Source organism: Nipponia nippon, unplaced genomic scaffold (assembly GCF_047370975.1).
Source record: "Nipponia nippon isolate SJK-2023a ecotype South Korea unplaced genomic scaffold, ASM4737097v1 scaffold_7, whole genome shotgun sequence".
Taxonomy (NCBI): Eukaryota; Metazoa; Chordata; class Aves; order Pelecaniformes; family Threskiornithidae; genus Nipponia; species Nipponia nippon.
This window is the reverse complement of record NW_028262391.1, coordinates 30818854-30836184: the sequence shown is the minus strand read 5'-3', so window position 1 is coordinate 30836184 and position 17331 is coordinate 30818854. Positions and strand designations below refer to the sequence as shown.

Genomic DNA, 17331 nt, shown 5'->3' with positions numbered 1-17331 from the left:
GCTTCAAAAGACATCGGGCAGCTGCCTGGGCGCAGTCTTGGGGGAGCTGCGGCCAGGCTGGTCCTGTGGGGGCAACGGAGACATGTCTGGGGGCTTGCCTGGCTCCGAGCCCCGCCTCCAGCCAGATACCAAAGCCAGATACAAAGCTGGACAGACAGAGGGAGCACCCAGCAGCTCCCCACTCTGGCTAAAAACATCCATCCAGCAAAAATAAAAAGTCACAGAGCTGAGCATCTGAGGGGGCAGATCCTTGCCCAGCACTGCTGTCCCCAACCCTGGGATGCGGGTCCAGCTGCTTGGGAGACCCTGGCCTCATGCTGCTCATGGTGAGAGATGCCATCACCCTCTGGTCACAGGTCCTGGTGGGTGAGGGAATGGCACTGAAGCCTTTGTGTCTTCCAGCAGCCGACTCTCTGTAGCACCATGAGGGGTAGGGTCCTGCAGCAGGTTTGGTGCCGGGGCTAGCACTCGTCACACAGGGACCGGCCTCAGCTTCCCTGTGGGGAGACGTGTGGGTCGCACAGGGCAGGGGGCATGGCCATCATTGGCCCAGCCCCATTTGTTGGCATTTCAGCAGGTGCTGCATTGGGCTGGCACTGCAAGCATCCCCATGAGCATCCCCGTGAGCGGCACAGCCCAGCATCCCTGCCTGGGAAGCGGGGCCAAAGCAGAGCCCTCCACCGGCTCCCGGCCGCAGGCACTCACCTGGCAGCCATGGCTGCCCCTACTTCAGGCTGAAATTGAAAGGGAAAGAGGTTCAGCCCAGGGGCACTGCCACTGCCCTGCTGCCGCTGGCAGCGGCTTTGCAGCAGGGTGCTCTTGGGGAAGTGCTAACCAGGCTCCCGATGGCTAATTAGCCATTCGTTAATGAGCTGATTACAAATGAGCTAGCTTGCCCCCTTCCCCCCCCCCCCCCCCCCAGCTTTGCTTGCCAGTGTCTGGCTGCGACGAGGCTGGCAGCAGACACTTCCTCTGACAGAGAGACCCTGGCTGGGCACCCGGGGTGCGGAGCAGGGCTGCGGTGCCCCACCACCCACCTGAGGTCTGGAGCTTCCTGCGGATGGAGGCAGCACGGCTGGAGAGCTGCCCCGGGCTGGGGGATGCATGGCCCCGGCCAGAGGGTGCTGCGGTCCCCGGCGTGTCACCCTGGGGGGAGATGGGGCACAGCCCCAGGGTCAGCCCACACCAGTTCTCAGAGGGAAGGGATGGAGATGGGCTCATGGGCAGACTGTGCCTGCCTGGGTAGCAGTGTCCAAATGTGCTCTGGGGATACCATTGGGCTGCTGCAAAACAGGGCTTGGAAGAGCCAAGGTGCCAGCATCGGCTGGATGCCCTGCTTGGGGACAGCCTGCATCCCACTAGGTGATGCTCCCCAATGAAGGCAGCTCCAGGGGGACACCCAACAGCAAACAGCCCTGGGAACCACACATGGGGGCAAAACAGGGGGTCCCCCTGGGGTGAAGGGGAAGAGGAAGGGCACCGGTGGCCCCTCAGTTACCTCCAGCTGCTCCTGGCTGGGCCAGGAGGCCAGCTCAGCCTTGCGGGAGACAGGACCCAGCTCCACGGAGCGAACCCTCTCAGCAAACTTCAGGGAGCACAGTGTCTCACTGGTGTTTTTCTCGGCAGGGGAGACCTGTGGTCAGGCAGGAGCAGAAAGTCACCCTGCCAGCTGCCTGCACGCCCCCAGGGCTCCCTGCCCCAGCAAACATGCTAGTGCCAGGCCACCGAGATGCTATTATTAATCCGCTGCTCCCAGGATAGCGCCATCCATCTGCGCCCTGGCCAGTGTCTGAGCCAGCCAGATCCCCTGTCACCAGCCACCCCAGCACGAGGGACAGCCAGGAAAAGCTGCAGCAGGTGGCAGGGGCTTGGGCACCCCCCGAGGGGGCTCGGTGTGGGCGCAGGCAGCTGGGGGGACAGGTCACAGGGCAGGGATGGAGCAGCTGCCAGAGCACAAAAATCCTCCCAGCATGAGAGGGGACAGGGAGACGCCAACATGCAAGGAAACCGTGCCCATAGGGACAACATCCATGCGCAAGTAAGGAGGGCAGGATCATGGACCTTCAAGTTCATCCCCTTATCCCTTGTCCTCATCTGGGGCACAGAGATGGGGGCACAGCTACCCTGGCACCGTGGCTGGAGACTGGAGGATGTCCCCATGTGCAAGCCCAGCCCCCTGGTCCCAGCCTCCAGCATCCCTCCTGCCTGCCCCAGCACCAGGGTGAACAGGGACCAAACCCATCCCAAAAACTGCACCAACTGGCCGTGGAGATGCCAACAGGCACCGAATGCCCAGCCCCTACCTGCACCATCATGAGTGTCTTGCTGTCACCGCTAAGCGAGTCCTGCAGGAGGTAGGTCAGCTTGGAGTTGCGGAAGGGCACGTGGCCCTGCCGGGAGCGCAGAGCATAAATGACGTCACCCAGTGCCGAGAGGGACTTGTTGATGTGCTGTGCCTCGCGGAGCCGGCTGCCTTCCGCACCCGACCGCCCGACCCGCTCTGATCCCGCCAGGTCCACCAGGTTCAGCTTCCCTGGGGACACACAGCCAAGCCCCGCCCCCCCCAGCTGGTGTCAGTGCCTGACCCTGCGCACCCTGGGGATGCCATGGCCCAGACGTCCTGGTGAGGGGCTTGCCACATGGCACCCACCTGTGGTGCGGAGCCCTGTGCTGCGGTCGAGTCCATGGACGGTGACGATGAGGAGGGCATGGGAGCGGGAGCTGTGCTCATTCAGGTTGGTGCACTCTGTTGCCCGGTTGATGTGGCCGAACTCGAAGACCTGGGGGAGCCCGGGGAAGTGGAGGGTGAGGCCAGCATGCCCCAAAGCCACCACAACCCCCACCATGACCTGGGAACCCCTGGGGACGTAACCCGAGCGACAGCCCCCCAAGGAGGTGCCTAGTCCATCAGGGTGATGATAGCTGTCAGGTCACAGCCTGGGTGACGCACTGAAGGCAGAGGGTGACAGGCAGGGCACTGCGGTGACAGCCGACATCCTGCTAATCCCCTGGGAGCTGCCTGGGCCCCACGCTTTTATTTTTACCCCCCTGCGGCTCACCCCATGGGACAGTGACCATCACATCACACCCGGGGACCTATTTTGGTCTCTGTCACTCCCTGATGCTTCAGAAATACTCCTGAATGCGGGAATCATGCACCAGAGACACTCCCTCCTCCCGCAATTCATTGCACCCCTGATGCTACCCTCCTTCTCCCACCGCCCCCCCATCTCCCTGCACCTTGTTGATGTCCTCCACGCTCTGCACCCTGAACTCGGTCAGCCCAGGCACGTAGAGCTGTCCGCTGCCATCGGGGCACAGCTTGATCTCCAGCTTCTCCTGTGGCTCCTTCCCCAGCAAATCCCTGGGCAAAGGTGTACCTGTCACCATCCCCACCCCAGGGTGGGGGGAGCTGCGAGCTCCCCTCCAGGACAGCATCCCTGCCACGGCTCAGGGCTGCGTGCCAAGGCTGCCAGAACAGCCCTCTTCCCGGGGATGCTGCACATCCTGTGTATAGACCTCAGCTCTCCGGCTTCCGCCGGGTTCCTGTGTGCCTGCTCTGGCCCAGCCTGGACCACACTCCCATCCTTGCCCTTTACTGCCATTCTCAGTCCCCATTATCCACACTGATGCACTCCCCGCCTTCTCCCGACCCCTCCTCCCTGTGGCTGGGCAGCCCTGGGGGGGGGAGGAATATTTCTCATGCTCCCAGCTTCCAGTTAGTAATTTCTAAATATAACGTCCAGGGAGGCAGGAGCAGGGAGGAGAGGAGGATGCCTTGGCCGCTGCATCAGGGCCAGGGGAGTGGGGGCAGTGGCAAGGCTGGGAGCCTGTATAAGTAATGGAGCTCAAGGGAGAGTGCTTTGAAAGGGTGGCATGCACTAAAAAAAAATTTAAAAATAAATCCTTGCATGGCCAAATCCAGTGCCCAAGGCCCTGGGAACAAGCTGTGCAGCCAAGGCAGGGCTGGTGGGACAGGGAGGAGAGCAGTGTGGGGTGATGCCCACCGATGCCGGCTCCCCAGCAGCTCTGCTTGCCCCACCAGAAAGCTTTTCCCTCCCCCCCCATACCTGAGTGCCTCGTTGTAAATCTCGGCAGCGCTGACACTGATGGCGTAGTCCCAGTCGGCCTCCTTGCTCCGCACCTCAGAGAAGAGGAGTTGCAGGGCCCGCTGGTTGATGCCCGGGTTTGCTGCTGTTCCCTGATGGATTGGGGTGAGAAATGGGGGGAGGGGGGACACACTCTCTTGCATTTTATTCTGCATTCTTTTCTGAGCAGGAGCAAAGCCCAGGGAGGTGTTGTGCAGGGCTGCACAATCCCCTTGGCAGCAGCAGTGACCACCACTGGAGCACCCTGGGTCCAAGCTGGCCACCAGCCTGGTTTAGGGAGGGTGCTGAGATTGGGCACCATGGGATGGGAAGCCGAGGAAGAAGAGGGAAGCAAAGCCAGGCAAATTCACCTCCATCGTGTAGGTTTTTCCTGCCCCCGTCTGCCCATAGGCAAAGATGCAGACGTTGTAGCCGTCAATGCAGGAGGTGACCAGGGCTTGAACCTCCTGAAACACCTGGGGGGGACCAAACAGCATCAGGAGAAGGTGGCTGTGACCCCACCTCACGCCAGCAGCTTTTCCATCCCCATGGGACAGCCGCACCCACCTCCTCCTGGGATGCTTGCGGGGGGAAGACCTTATCCAGCTCAAAGGACACCTGCTTCCCCTTGTGCAGGAGGTGCAGGACGGCGTCATCATCAGCGTCGAAGGTCACTGCATTGGCTGCCTCCGGGCCCTCACCATCCTCCTTCATAATGGGGCGGACTCGCCCGAAAACTCGAATGTTTCCTTGGGCAGGGGGGGGATGCAGAGATGGTGTCAGCCCCAGTACATCCCGCTGCCACCCCCTGTCACCGTCAAACACGAGGTGGGCTGAACACCGTACCCTGCTGCCGACCAAAGCATCCCATCGCCAACCCAAGCATCTTATTGGGATGCGGAGCACCCAAGCCATGGTGCTTGGGTGCAGCACGGTGATGCTCCCCTGTCCATCCTACCCCCCCAGGGACATACTCTCCCATGATGGGACCTGCCACCCCCCTGCACACCTTTCAGCCGCACCAGCTCATTGTGACACTTCTTGCGGAGCTGCAGCTCCCGCCGGTACTTGCGCAGCAGCTCCCGGTTGGTGCTGTGCACATCCTCGATGGCCTGGCCAATCTGGGGGGGATGGAGAGCAGCAGCTCAGCGACACCCCCAGCATCCCCATCCTGCATGGGGAAGAGCTGTGGTGGTGGTCCCAGGGGGCTCACCTCAGCCCTGGCACTCCGCAGGGTCTCCTGGAGGAGCAGGGGGAAGTCACGGACCTGACGCTTCAGGCTGTTGTAGTCGTGGGTGAGGGTGCGCAGTGCTGGCTGCAGCGTCAGCAGGTTGGTCCGGACGCCTGCAGGCAGGAGGCAGGGTGAGGGGCAGGTGGCACAACACACCCAACACCAGCCAGGCAACCCTGTGAGCCCCCCGCCCCCTCCTCACCTGCCAGGTTTTCGTGCACCGCCTTCATCTCCATTTGGGCACGGGAAAATGCCTCTTCGATGGCACGGTTCTTCTCCTCCTCCATGGCCTGCATCTCCTCCAGCATCTGCCCATGGGCTCGCTCCAGCTCAGCCTCATACATCATGATCTGGGAGAGGAGCAGGGGGGGTAATGCTGAGCCGGTGACCACCTGCTGCTGCACCGCATCACCTGGCAAGCACCATGCAGGCAGGAACCGCGGTGGAGCCAGGTGGGGTGATTTCTAGTTCACACCCATTGTGCTCGGACCTGAGCTCGGAGCTGAGCCGCTGTCTTTTGGGAGCTCTGCAGCTGCTGCTCCATCTCCTTCAGCACCTGCCTCTGCATCCCCACCTGCTCCTGCAGGTACTGGTTTCGGGACTGGCTCTCGCACAGGGCTTGCTTCGCCTTGGCTGACTCCACCTCCACTGTCTTGATGATGTACTGGGGGGAAAAGCACCTAGAGATGGGGTGTACTGGGGAAGCAGCACCCGAGGGACCTGGGATGGAGCCAGCACTGGCCCAGAGGTCTAGTTTACAAAATCATGGTGCTGTGCTGATGTGCTCAGGGCAGAGGGATGGGTGGCACTTGAAGGGCACCCACTGGGCACCGCTAGGCACCCAGCCCAGCTCCCCTTGTCTGGCCAGGAGACATGGAGAGCCCTGTGGCGCTCACCTTTATCTGCTGGGGCTGGGACTTGAGGCTGGCGATGGTCTCCTGGCTGTCCCGCAGCCGCCGGCTGAGCCGCTCCTCCTCCTCGGCTCTCTCGGCCAGGGAGTCTTTGAGCCGCAGCTCCACCTCGGCCAAGCGGTTTGTCTTCTGCTGCACCTCCAGATCCAGCTCTGCCAGCTTGGCTCGCGTCTCCTCCGCTTCCCGCTGCAGCTGGGACAGCCGTTCCTGCAGCCTGGCATTCTCCTGGCCCCGAAACAGCACAGCTGATGCCGTGTCACCCATGGGTGCCGGTCACCCTGCCGCCACTGACAACGACTCACCTGGAGGTGGGCACAGTCCTGGCACGGTGCCTGCTGCTGCCGCCGCAGCTCCCGCAGCTCCCCCTCGCATGCCTTCATCTCCTGCCGCAACCGCTCATTCTCGGCCACCAGTAGGTCCCGGTGCTTCTCCGTGTCTGTGCCGCCCTGCCGACAGGAGAAGATGGAAGCCTGATGCACCCCAGGGAGCCCCAGCCTGCCGTCCCCAGGGGAGACCCTGCCTGCTGCTCTCAGGGGAGTCCCCAGCCTGTTATGTTGGGGACCCCCAGCCTGCTGCACCCCAGGGAGCCCCCAGCCCACTGCTCCCAGGGGAGCTCCAGTCCCCAGAGGGGCTTTCACTTCTCCCCCACAGAGCGACAGCGCTGGGGAGCCTTTGCCTGCTGCGCACCAGGACCACTGATCATGACATTGCGTTGGACAGAAAATCCCACAAACTTTCGTCCCTCAATGTCTCTCCCTCAGCTCGCAGGGTCCAAACTGCAGCCCTGGGGAGGTTTTAATCCTTCTACACCCTCCCCATGGAGGAGCTGTCTCCTCCTCAAGGACCCACAGCTCTGGTGCCCCTCGGGGCAAGGGTGGCTCAGCCCAACCCCGGCAGCAGCTCACCAGCTCTGAGCGCAGCCGGCCGATCTCCTGCGCCTGCTCCAGGAGCTTCGCCTTCAGAGTTTCAACCTGTCAACACAGGCAAGGTTAACCAGGAGGCATCTCAGCAGCTTTTGGAGGAGACCCTGTGGTGCTACCCCAGCCACTAACGTCCAGTCTGGCTCGCACCTTCATTACGCCTTAATTTTCTACCTTGCTCTGAGCGCCTGATTCACATGAGCTGATTAAAATGAGCATTAATGAAAGGCCTGCTTCGACCATGGGTATAATTTGTCCATGTTGAGCATTAGCAGAAACCATTATTAAAAAAAAAAAATAGCATCATCTTTGGAGAAGGAAAACAACAAACCTATCCACAATTGTGTTTAAAGAGCCAGAAGTGCTTCATCCTGCCCTTGCAACACAGCTTCACTTTGCCTTCTCTATTTTTCTTTCTAGGAAAGTTATCTTGGGAGAAAGAGAGAGCAGGAGCTCTTTGAGACATCCGCGTGTCCAAGTCTGATGGGAGGATGCTCCCCAGCCACCCCTGTCCGGGCATCTCATGGGGACCAGGCTGCCCTCCTCCTGAACCAGGCAGATTTCAGAAATCCTTGATTTTTTTGGGCAGGGACCATCGGTTCCCATCTCTCCTTTCCTCCACACTTCAGGAGCCAGCAAGGCTCCCAGAAAAATATGTCTGCATTTATTCAAGTTAATGTTGGCAATGTCAGTTGCATTTTTATGGGGCTTGCCTGCCTGCTCTGTGCCTTGCCTCCGTGCCCAAAAAACTGATGGCTGCCAGGCAAGCATCACTGTCTCCCCAAAACTTACCCAGGAGAGAGCCAGACCTGGCCATCCACTTCACCGCTGTCCCCCAGATCCCAGCCTAGCTCCCGGTTTCCCCACGCTGGGAAGCCACTGCACTGCCAAACCCCTTGCCTGGACACGGCAGGCTATTGCCCCATCTCAATAACCAGCTTTTTCTAAGCAACCGGGCCTCTGTGGACCATAATTTAGGAACTGCTGATTAATAACAAATGCAGATGTGCTGACATGGTGCTGTAATTAATTACGGTAAGTTATTAAGCCACACCCTTGCAGAGATGGCAGTGCAGTGGGCAGCACCTCCTGTTCAGCCCCACACGCTCAGCAGGGAATGGCTGGGGATTCTACCAGCAAGCTCCATGCACTTACGGCCACAAGCTGGGGAAGGTGGCTGCTCCCTGCCTGAGTTGGGAACCCCCCTCCCTCCGCAGTGGGGCTCCTCTGCTCCAGACAGGAGGCTGAGCGTGCGCTGAGCGTGCGCCGAGTGCACCAGCCTCATGCTTGAGTGGGAAAATCCCATTTCCATATTCAGTAAGGTAGATTATTAAGAGATGTTTTAAAGTATTTTTAAAAGAGGGGAGGGACCAAGAAGACAGAGTCACGGGTTGTTACAGGGAAGTCGCCACCCCGGCCGGCCAACGCACACACTGGAGCATGCCCATCACTCCCTGTGCCAGCAGCGCCCAGAGATGCCGAAGTACCTCCATCCCCTACCTGCTCAGGCATCTCCAGCTGCATCCTGCTCTCTGGAGGTGATAGGGACTCCTTGGCAGCTGGATCTGGCTCGAGCCGTGGCCCAGCCATCCCCGAGCTTTGGAAGTTTGGGTCAGCGCTTCACTCTGGCTGGTGTTGGCTGCGCTTGCTGCCGAACTGGCCAGCACAGGGCCGGATCCTGCCAGTGCTCACACTTGTGTCATGCAGAGCATGCCAATCAAATGCAGGACAATTATCTCCGCCTTTTTGACACCCGTGGAACAAGCAGAACCTGACTGTAACAGCTTCCACAACAGCCACATGCAAATCCCCTTACGAGCAGCTGGAATTTCAATCTCCCTGGGACGACCCTGGTCCTCGCACCGAGGACGTGGCCGCACCAGCACAGGAGATGGTTTTTGAGGGTGTTCTGGTCACGACGGACAAAACACTCTCCCCTTCGGCAGACAACTCTGTGCCTTCACGTTCACTTTCCACCTCCTGACTCTCAAAAGTCACTAAAATTAATCTGCTGGGTCAGTCTAACAAGCTTATCCTGTGGTGGTGTTCCTGTGCTGGGAGGATGGACAATTGCTTCAGGGCTCCGACCTGATGCCCAAAGCCCTCCTGGCTGCATCACGTCCAAGGAGCCGCGCACCCTTGCCAGCATTATTGCGGTGTCACCGTAACATCAGTCGGGGGGGCTGCAAACATCCCAAGGGAGGCAAAGCCGAAGCTGGTGAGACGGCCACAGTGCTCAGCAGCACCCAGCTCCCAGATCATCCCTACACACCCGAGTGGAGAAGATGCTCCATGATCAAGGTCCTATGCTCCTTCCAAGCATGCCCCTCACTAGCTGCAAGCCACAGCGCTCCAGCCAAGCCACAGCCTGAAGCTGGAGATCCCGACGGACTCCCTCGTGTCCCCCTGTCCCCACCATACCTGGCCTTGCAGCTGGAGAGAGCGGGAGAGCTCATCGTTCTCCCGGGCAGCGAGCTTCTCCTGCAGCCCCAGCAGCTCCTCCTGCAGCCGCAGCTTCTCCTCCTGCAGATGTGCCATGGAGGCCATCACCTTCTGGATCACCGGGAAGGGACGGGCTGCTGGCAGGCTGGCACGTTTCCCACCGCAGAGCCTCGCTCCTGCAGTGGGAGCAAAGATGAAGGAAGTCAAGATCTGGCCACCTCGCTGGAGAACAGGATGCCAGCTATGGGAAGAATCCCCATGGGCTGCAGTGGAGACGGGACGGTGCTAAGTGAGACTTGTAGTAGTCCTATGGAGAGCAGTGACAAGCCTGGAGGTGCATCTCAAGCATCATGGTGCTGACCACGGCCGGCCAGGCTAACAGTGGGGTTCTGGCCAGGTGAGCCCCTGGTGGGGGGTGGGAGCTGAAAGGATCTGCCGATGCCAGCAGAGCATCCCAGGCTGTAACACTGAGTGCCTGCCTGTGCCACCGTGCCGTGACCCAGCCCCATCACACACTGAAATGCTGCAGCCTCACTCAGATAACAACCACCTTCACCATGGCGCTCTGATTCATCCCAGTATCCTTTTTTCTGAATGAGTAGGTGCCGGTGGAAAACCAGTATGTGATCATGTTATTAAAGACTGCATCATTACACACAAATATAATGGAAGCCAAATTAAAATTATATGGGTACCCTGAATGGGCCGTATTGCCTAATCCTTGCGCGTATGGCTTTCTAACCTTCCTAGTATTATTTTAAACATCGTTTTCTGTGTGTTAATAGAGCCAGCGGTGCTGACAGAAGCCAATCTGGCCATACATCAGAGCCTACCAAATGAATCCCTAACTGACTTGGTAGTTCCCAAGAAGAAATGAGCTGGCCTGACTCATTTCCAATGTGGGGATGAGGCACAGCAGTGGGCAAACCAGCAGCCAGGATCCCGGCTGCCCGGCGCCCTTCCCTGCCTGCCGTAGATTTTGTCTGCTGCCACCAGAAACCTGAGGTTTCAAAGGCAGGAGGTGATGCTGGGAATTGCTTCACTGCCTGTGGGCAGATGCTGCCTGCTTTATGGGAAACATCCTGAATACAAGAAGCAAGACTTTTTTTGTCTGTGAATCAGACTTTCTACCTTTAAAGGGAGTCAAGGAGCCAGCAGAGTGGGCAAAAAAATGAAATGCTAGGACCGAATGACGACTCTGCTCTTGACTGTGTGCCAAGAGACTTATCTGGCAATGTCTGCAGAAGTGGTCACTGGATTTTGTCTTCCTGCCTTGGGCTGGATATCCTGAAACAGCGCCGATGGGCACTGGCTTTTCTTTCTTTCTGTGCTGAAAGCTCAGCCCAGCTCAAGCAGGGGACTGTGATGTTCCCTTTAAACCCAACACACACAAAACCCACCCCAAAACTCCTGAAGTTAACAGGAACACCAGCTCTTGCCCCTTGGGGAGCGTGCAGGGATAAGACGATTACAGGAGGCACCAGGGCTCCTGTGGAAACACCGCGTGTCTGCACACATCATCCACACTAATCCTGGGCTGGGACCAAAGGCAGAGCCAGGTTCAAAGCCATGACACCCGGCTGCAAGTCAAACTGCTAGGCAGGGGTGATCCCACATGGGTAACATGCTCCTTCTTGCTCCAACACCTTCTTTCTGCAAGAGCATCCTTGGGAGAGGAGATGCCAGCTGGACCTGTGTTACATCTACCACTGGGCAGACGCACTGGTGGCAACATGGGGTCTGAGCATGGCAGGCGTGACGTGCTGACCCTCCTGTTTTCCCAAATGCTTTGAAACCCACTTGGAAAGGTGGCCATTTCCATGGCTCTGCCCCATTACCATTGCCATGCAGACTCCCTTCCTTCTGCATCCCTGCCCCTTCGCACCACCCAGCTGGGGACCATGCCAGGAGCAGCTCCCGGAATGCACGCTGACAAGCCCGGACAATTTAGTCCTGACAGAGAAAGAGGGGAAACCACAGGGATTCACGTGCCCCAGCACAGCCACACCCACTGCAAGCATTTCCTTAGGAGAGAGGAAAGAGTGGTGGGTTTGCTGGTGCTCACCTGCTCTGTTCACCCGGTTAAATAATTCATCAGTCGCCTGGCATCATACAACAGCTGGCTGGTTGATCTCTACCGAGACCCAATCACCCACAGTGAGCGCAGTCGCGTGTCTATGTGCACCCCAAAAGAGGAGAGGTCCTCCCAGTACCCACCAGCAGGTACCGGGCGCTCATCCCATCGCATCTCTCCTCCCGAGTGCCTGCTGCCGCATCGCAGTTTTCCCCTTACCTGCTTTCTCCAGGTTCATGGTGGAGGCTTCCTGCACCGGCGTGGCAGCTGCTGGCTCACGGGGGGATGCCGGCGGCTCCTCCGTGGCCAGTGTGAGGGCGCAGTGCCAGCTCTCCTCCTGCTGCTCGCCCGCTGTCTCTTGCAGGGCCTGTGTCCACAAGAAGAAACACGACGGAGATCTGAGATGCAGCAACCGTGCGCATTGTGGTGGACATGGTGCCGGCAGCCAGCATTTCACTGGGCTGGCCAGGAGGAGCGAGCAGGGAGGAGGTTGCAGAGGACAGGACAGTGGGACCTGGGGAAACCCTCCTTCTGAGAGATTTTGGTGTTGGGAAGCTGCTGTGATGAATTTATCGTGTTGCTTTTAGTTCTCCCCATAAACAACAACTTCCCTTAGCTTGGTCATGCAGTTATACTGAATATTACCTATTTTTCTCTTTCTGGTCTTAAAAAAAAAGACCCTGGCTTTCAGGCAGGGTTGAATGTGAAGATGCTCACTGGTGAGCTGTGGCTCAGGTAATGCCATGCCCCGTGGGATGGAACACAGCTCTGAAAATATCAGAGAAGAAATCTGGAAGGAGGGAAAGGAATATAGAGAAAGTCCCAAATGTCTGTATCTAACGTTATCTATCACTGGCTTGCAGAGAAAAAAAAATAAATCTGCCTTTTTTATCACCATTTAAAAAAGTGCTACAGCACGGATGCTTTCGGAAATCTGAGCTGCTGATTGGCCAAGCTCACAGAATCGCTCCCTGCCATGCTCAAAAGTGCCTTTTCTTACTTATATCTCATCTCAGAGCCCGTGGCATCACCCCACAGGCCAGTGATGCTGGGGAAACCCATCTTACCCCAGGAGAGGGGCGAATATTCAGTACATGCTAAATATTTCTGAGAGTAATTTGGAAGGAGGCAGCAGCAGCATCCTCCTGGAGAAGCCACGTGTCTGCAGTGCCTCTACATTTGAGACTCTGGGAGGGTTTTGCCGGAGGGAATTCATCAAGGGTAGTATGAGATAAGAAGGTGTTTTCCTTCTTTTCAAAGAAGGGGAATTTAAATGATTTGCCGGAAGCCCAGAATGAACTGGTGGCAGCAACACCAGTACATGGTATCCTGACACTGTACTCGGCCACGGTAGCTGCCTTCTCCTCCTGCTCCCGCTGGCAAACACCATCTCACAGCGCTGCATTTTCTTATCACCCTTCTGCCCTGAGCTCTCTGGCCTACATGACCCAGAAGTCACCCAGAAAATGTTATTCCCAGCTGTTCCCTGGCATTTTTTGATGCCTTCTGACTTTCTGGAGATGCTCTTCCCTCCTCAGCCAGGCAGCAGCTCTGCTCGAGGCATGCAGCACCAGGGTCGAGGAGAAAACCTGCTGTGGTGATGGGGGGGGACCAGCCAGCTCCCATTGAGGGATGGCCCAGCAGGGTACAGGGCATCCTCCTCACCACCCCAAAAACATCCTCCCCGCCCAAGCTGTGACCGGTTCAGCATGCTCACCTGGAGAGCCAGGCAGAGCCCGTGGGGGTTTCCAGCGTCCGGCCAGCTCACGCTCAGGATTTTATGGTGAACCAGTGCAGGCAGCAGAGGAATCTGGGGAGAGGTACCCGCTCCGCTCCTGGTGACAAATGTGTTCTGCCCACAGCCTGAGATGGAGTGAAAAGCATCACTGGATCAACCTGAGAGCCCGGGATGGACACAGCCTTCGGCCTCACTCAGCAAACCCACCTCCTCCTCCTCCTCACTGCTACCACCGCACTGGAGCAGCGGAGATGGTGCATGACTTTTATTAAAAATGTTAATTATGTTAATTAGAAAAATTAGCCCTTCAGGGGGCGGAGACTGGTTGCCAACAACTAGTAATGAGAATTCAGGGTGTAGCATCTGTCTGTCCTCTGCAGGACCAGATACGTCCCCCCACTGGGGACATCCTACCCCTGCCCCTCACCAAGCCGCTCTGCTTCCCGCGATGTTATCTCGGAAAAGCTGCCAAAGCCAGCTTGCATCACCGAAACCAGACGGACAGACCCTGCCAGAGTCACCTCCCTCCACTGCCCCCAAATATTTCCTTTATTTGTCATGCAGCCAAACCTGAAAGCAGACAGGGCAGCAGTTCCCTGCCCTTCTGAGCCACACAGAAGGAAAACAGCATCTCGAGGAGCTTTTTCCCATGGCTGTGTCCTGCTCTGCGATGGGAAAAGCGGCTGGTGAGGACTATGTCCCAACAGGACCTGCTTGGGGACCTTGTGCTCCCTTCCCATCCGCCTGCCACAAGCACTGCCACCACCACGAGCAGCCAAATGGCTTCTCTTGCAGGCAGGAAAAAAAATCAACAACCCACAAATAAAACCGCACTAATGCAGTTCTTTCCTTAAAATCATCTGGATGCGCTTAGGCCAGAGACAGAAGCAGCATCTGGAGGCAGATGTGCCCCAGTGAAGTCGGTCCATAGCTCTGGACTTCTTCCCAGCCTGTAATTAGCCATAACATTTTGCGCGCAACGTGAAAATTGAGCATTTCCAAAGCACTGGCAAATGCCCAGATAAAAGGTAATGAGTTCTACATGGGCAGCGGCAGCTGCCGGGCAGAGGAAGTGCTGAAAAACCCCATTTTGGAGGCTTTGATGCCAACCAGTGTTCAGCTGGGCTGCCCCAAAAGCCAGGGAAGAAGCAGTGCCTGGATAAGCAGCTGCCAGCAAATAGGGATGGCAAACACTGAAGTCAACAGCTAAAAAAGCCCAAATAGGGGAGTTCAGCCTCCCCCTTTGCCGAAACCCATCCAGCACCACCGGTGAGGGAGGTGGGAAGGACTGATTCCCGACAAGCAGCTGCAGGTTGGGGCAAGCAGCTGCCCGCCCGCCTGCAAAACAGCTCAGCCGCTGTGGACAAAAGTCCTCAACTAAACTCACCTATGGGGTCTGTGCGCTGGAGAGAGATAAGCAGCCCTTCCAAGGAGCTGAGGCCAGGGAGAAGCAAGGACCGAGCGTCTTCCCTGCCATGCATATCGCTCCGTTTTCTTTCTATATGTTGAATTTTAACCTTTCTCCCTAAGCTTCCTGCTAGGAAGGGCCAGGAGGGAGACGAGGCAGCCGTCTCTGCTCACCCTGCCAGCTGCCTACCGTTTCGCACACACTTCCAAGTCTCTGTTTCTCAAATCCTGAGCTTCATCCAGAAAGAAATGTGAAAAATGCAGGCTGGCCTGTTCCCGGCCTCTCCTTCCCCAAGCATGAGCAAGGGCGTGAGTGTGGCAGGCTGAGCCCCAACGGAAAAGGACGCGCCACCGCGCCGTACTCACCCTCTGGGGCAAGGTCCTTCGTCTTCCAGGCAGCTCTTGTGGAGGGCACAGATCCTAGATCCCAGGTTTTGCGGGATGTGATCATGGCACGGGGGTCCCAAGCACAGTGACACCTCTGCAGATAAGCGCAAGGGAAGAGCCTGCCTCGGTTTCCAGCTGTGAAAGCCCAGGGGACCGTGCCGGAGCAAACCACAACGGTGATACCGTCCCCGACTCCCGAAGCCCATGGAAAGTTGCATCAATCCCGATTTCACTCCCGGGGCCGGGGTGCCGAAAGCCCCGGGGTTCCCTCCGTGCTCCCGGCGGATGTGACATAAACCGTGTCTGTAATTAATTTACTCATTGCTGAAGCCTTTCCAGGCTCCTCCTAACCGTGAGTTGGGGGTTATTTATTTATTAACTCCACGACCGCGGGCAGCCCAGGGCAGCCCCGTCCCCGGGCCGGGCAGCCCCCGCAGCCTGCAGCCCACCGCCCGCAGCCGGGACCGGGGGTGCCTCGGCGGGGGAAGGGGTCGCGGAGCCCCGGCTGCCGCCCCGTCCGCCGCGGGGGTCCCTTGTTCTCCCAACCGGCGGGCGCGGCGGCGCTGGAGGCCCCGAGGAGGGCGGTCCCGGTCCCGGTTCCACGTCCCGGTCCCGGTCCCGGTCCCGGCGCGCAGGAGGCGCAGCCCCGCCCCGCGCCTCCCCCCCCCCCCCCCCCGATGCCGATGCCGATGCCGATGCCGGTGCCGGTGCCGGTGCGCAGAGGCCCGGCAACGCCCCGCCCCGCCCCGCCCCGCCCCGCGCCCCGCCGGTCCCGGGTGCCGGTGCCGATCCCGGTGCCGGTTGCGGCGGCGGCGCCGCCCGCTGCACGCTAACGGGGAGCCGTGCTCTCGCCGCCGCCCCGGGTGCTCCGTGCCGGGCGCTCCCAGTCCCCTCAGACAAAGGGAGCCCCGGTCCGCTCCGGTCCGGTCCGATCCGGTCCGGTCCAGTCGGGCTTGCCCCCGCCCCCCGGCGGTGCCGGTGCCGCCCCCGCGGGGCCACTCACCGGGCGCGGAGCGACGGCAGCGGCGGGACAGCCGGCGCCAGCCCCGTCCCCGTCCCCGCCTCCGCCTTCCCGGGCACTTCGGTAACGGAAACGCCGAGCTCCGCCCCGCTCTCGTTGCCATGGAAACCCTTGGAACCCCCGACGGGCGGCGGAGGCGGGGCTCCCCTCCTCCCCGCACCGGGCGGCGGCGGCCCCGGCGGGCGCGGGGCTCCGGGGAAGCTCCCGGGGCGTCCCGGCTGCACCCCCAGCCCCTCTTGCTGGAGCCCTGGGGAGCTCAGGGGAGCCCCGGTGTCCCCCCGACCCTTCCCAGGGCGTCCCGGTCCGGTCCCCCCGTGCTCCCCTGACCCCCCCTTGTCAGAGCCCTGGGGGGCTCCCGCTGTGTCCCTGGTACCCCTGCTGTGTCCCTGGCCCTTCCCACCCCCATCCCAGTGCTCTTCGGGGAGCCCTGGTGTACCCCCATCCTCCCCCTGCACCCCAGCCCGGCATAGCTCATTGGGGTGCTCCTGCCCCTCCTCCTGCAGCACCAAACCCCGGCACGGCTGTGGCTGTGGCACTCCTCTGGGGGACGATGGGGACAGAGCCACCAGCACCACCAAGAAGGTGACCGCGGCGCTGGTGACCCACATGCCAAGGACCAGAGGTGACAAACTGTGCCCCCACCCTCCACTACATCCCCACCGCTCCCAAATGCCAGTGCGTCTGCTGGCACCGACGCCGACCGGCACCCCAGGCTCACAGGGGCCCAGGGACCCAGATTTCACCAGGAAAACAACTTGTTTCTAACCCGCGGGCGTGAAGAAAACAGCATGATGTGCCCTGAGACCTCTCCAAAGGCCCTAGTGTCAGAAAGGCAATACGAAGTTCTGCTTTAAATATAATTTATATGCATTTTTAGGGTGTGATTTGTATCTACCTGTCTGTATTGCACATACAATCATTATGTTAATGGCTGGTTTGGGTGACACAAGTTACTCATGACTTGTTCATGGTAATTAACTGGCAGTACCGGATATTTCCCACATCAAAACTTAACTTGGCATCCGTGGCAGCGGCGGCGGGTGCCCCGTGCTGATGGCTCACATCCGCACACCTGATGTCGGGCTGACCCGTGGGGTGCATGGGTCCTGCGC

The 17331-nt window shown here is 59.2% G+C and overlaps 1 protein-coding gene across 3 annotated transcripts; it reads right to left on the bottom strand.

Annotated features, from left to right (window-relative positions):
- Positions 1-360: 360 nt before the first annotated feature.
- Positions 361-16272, bottom strand: KIFC3 (kinesin family member C3). 3 transcript variants are annotated; one of them, XM_087739082.1, is made up of 21 exons: positions 16202-16272; positions 15178-15292; positions 13384-13529; positions 11886-12033; positions 9572-9768; positions 7136-7201; positions 6533-6676; positions 6216-6455; positions 5810-5983; positions 5522-5669; positions 5302-5432; positions 5098-5209; positions 4656-4837; positions 4460-4564; positions 4071-4201; positions 3241-3364; positions 2651-2780; positions 2304-2533; positions 1499-1633; positions 1038-1146; positions 361-497 (listed from the first exon to the last, which is right to left on the bottom strand). In XM_087739082.1, exons 2-21 carry the CDS (start codon positions 15260-15262, stop codon positions 472-474), a joined length of 2763 nt encoding a protein of 920 aa, XP_087595208.1. In that variant the 5' UTR covers positions 15263-15292; positions 16202-16272; the 3' UTR covers positions 361-471. The 3 variants fall into 3 exon arrangements, with proteins under 3 accessions (XP_087595208.1, XP_087595207.1, XP_087595209.1); XM_087739081.1 differs by having other exon boundaries at positions 15178-15501; positions 16202-16239; XM_087739083.1 differs by lacking the exon at positions 16202-16272 and adding an exon at positions 706-734 and having other exon boundaries at positions 15178-15820.
- Positions 16273-17331: the final 1059 nt, after the last annotated feature.

What these genes read in the sequence shown, in the direction of transcription:
- KIFC3 (XM_087739082.1), bottom strand. Translation starts at nt 15,262, where the DNA reads ATGATCACATCCCGCAAAACCTGGGATCTAGGATCTGTGCCCTCCACA. An exon ending in GGTGCACGAAAACCTGGCAG is followed by an intron (nt 5,433 to 5,521) that starts GTGAGGAGGGGG and finishes TCCTGCCTGCAG; the next exon opens with GCGTCCGGACCAACCTGCTG. An exon ending in ATTTACAACGAGGCACTCAG is followed by an intron (nt 3,365 to 4,070) that starts GTATGGGGGGGG and finishes ACCTTTGCCCAG; the next exon opens with GGATTTGCTGGGGAAGGAGC.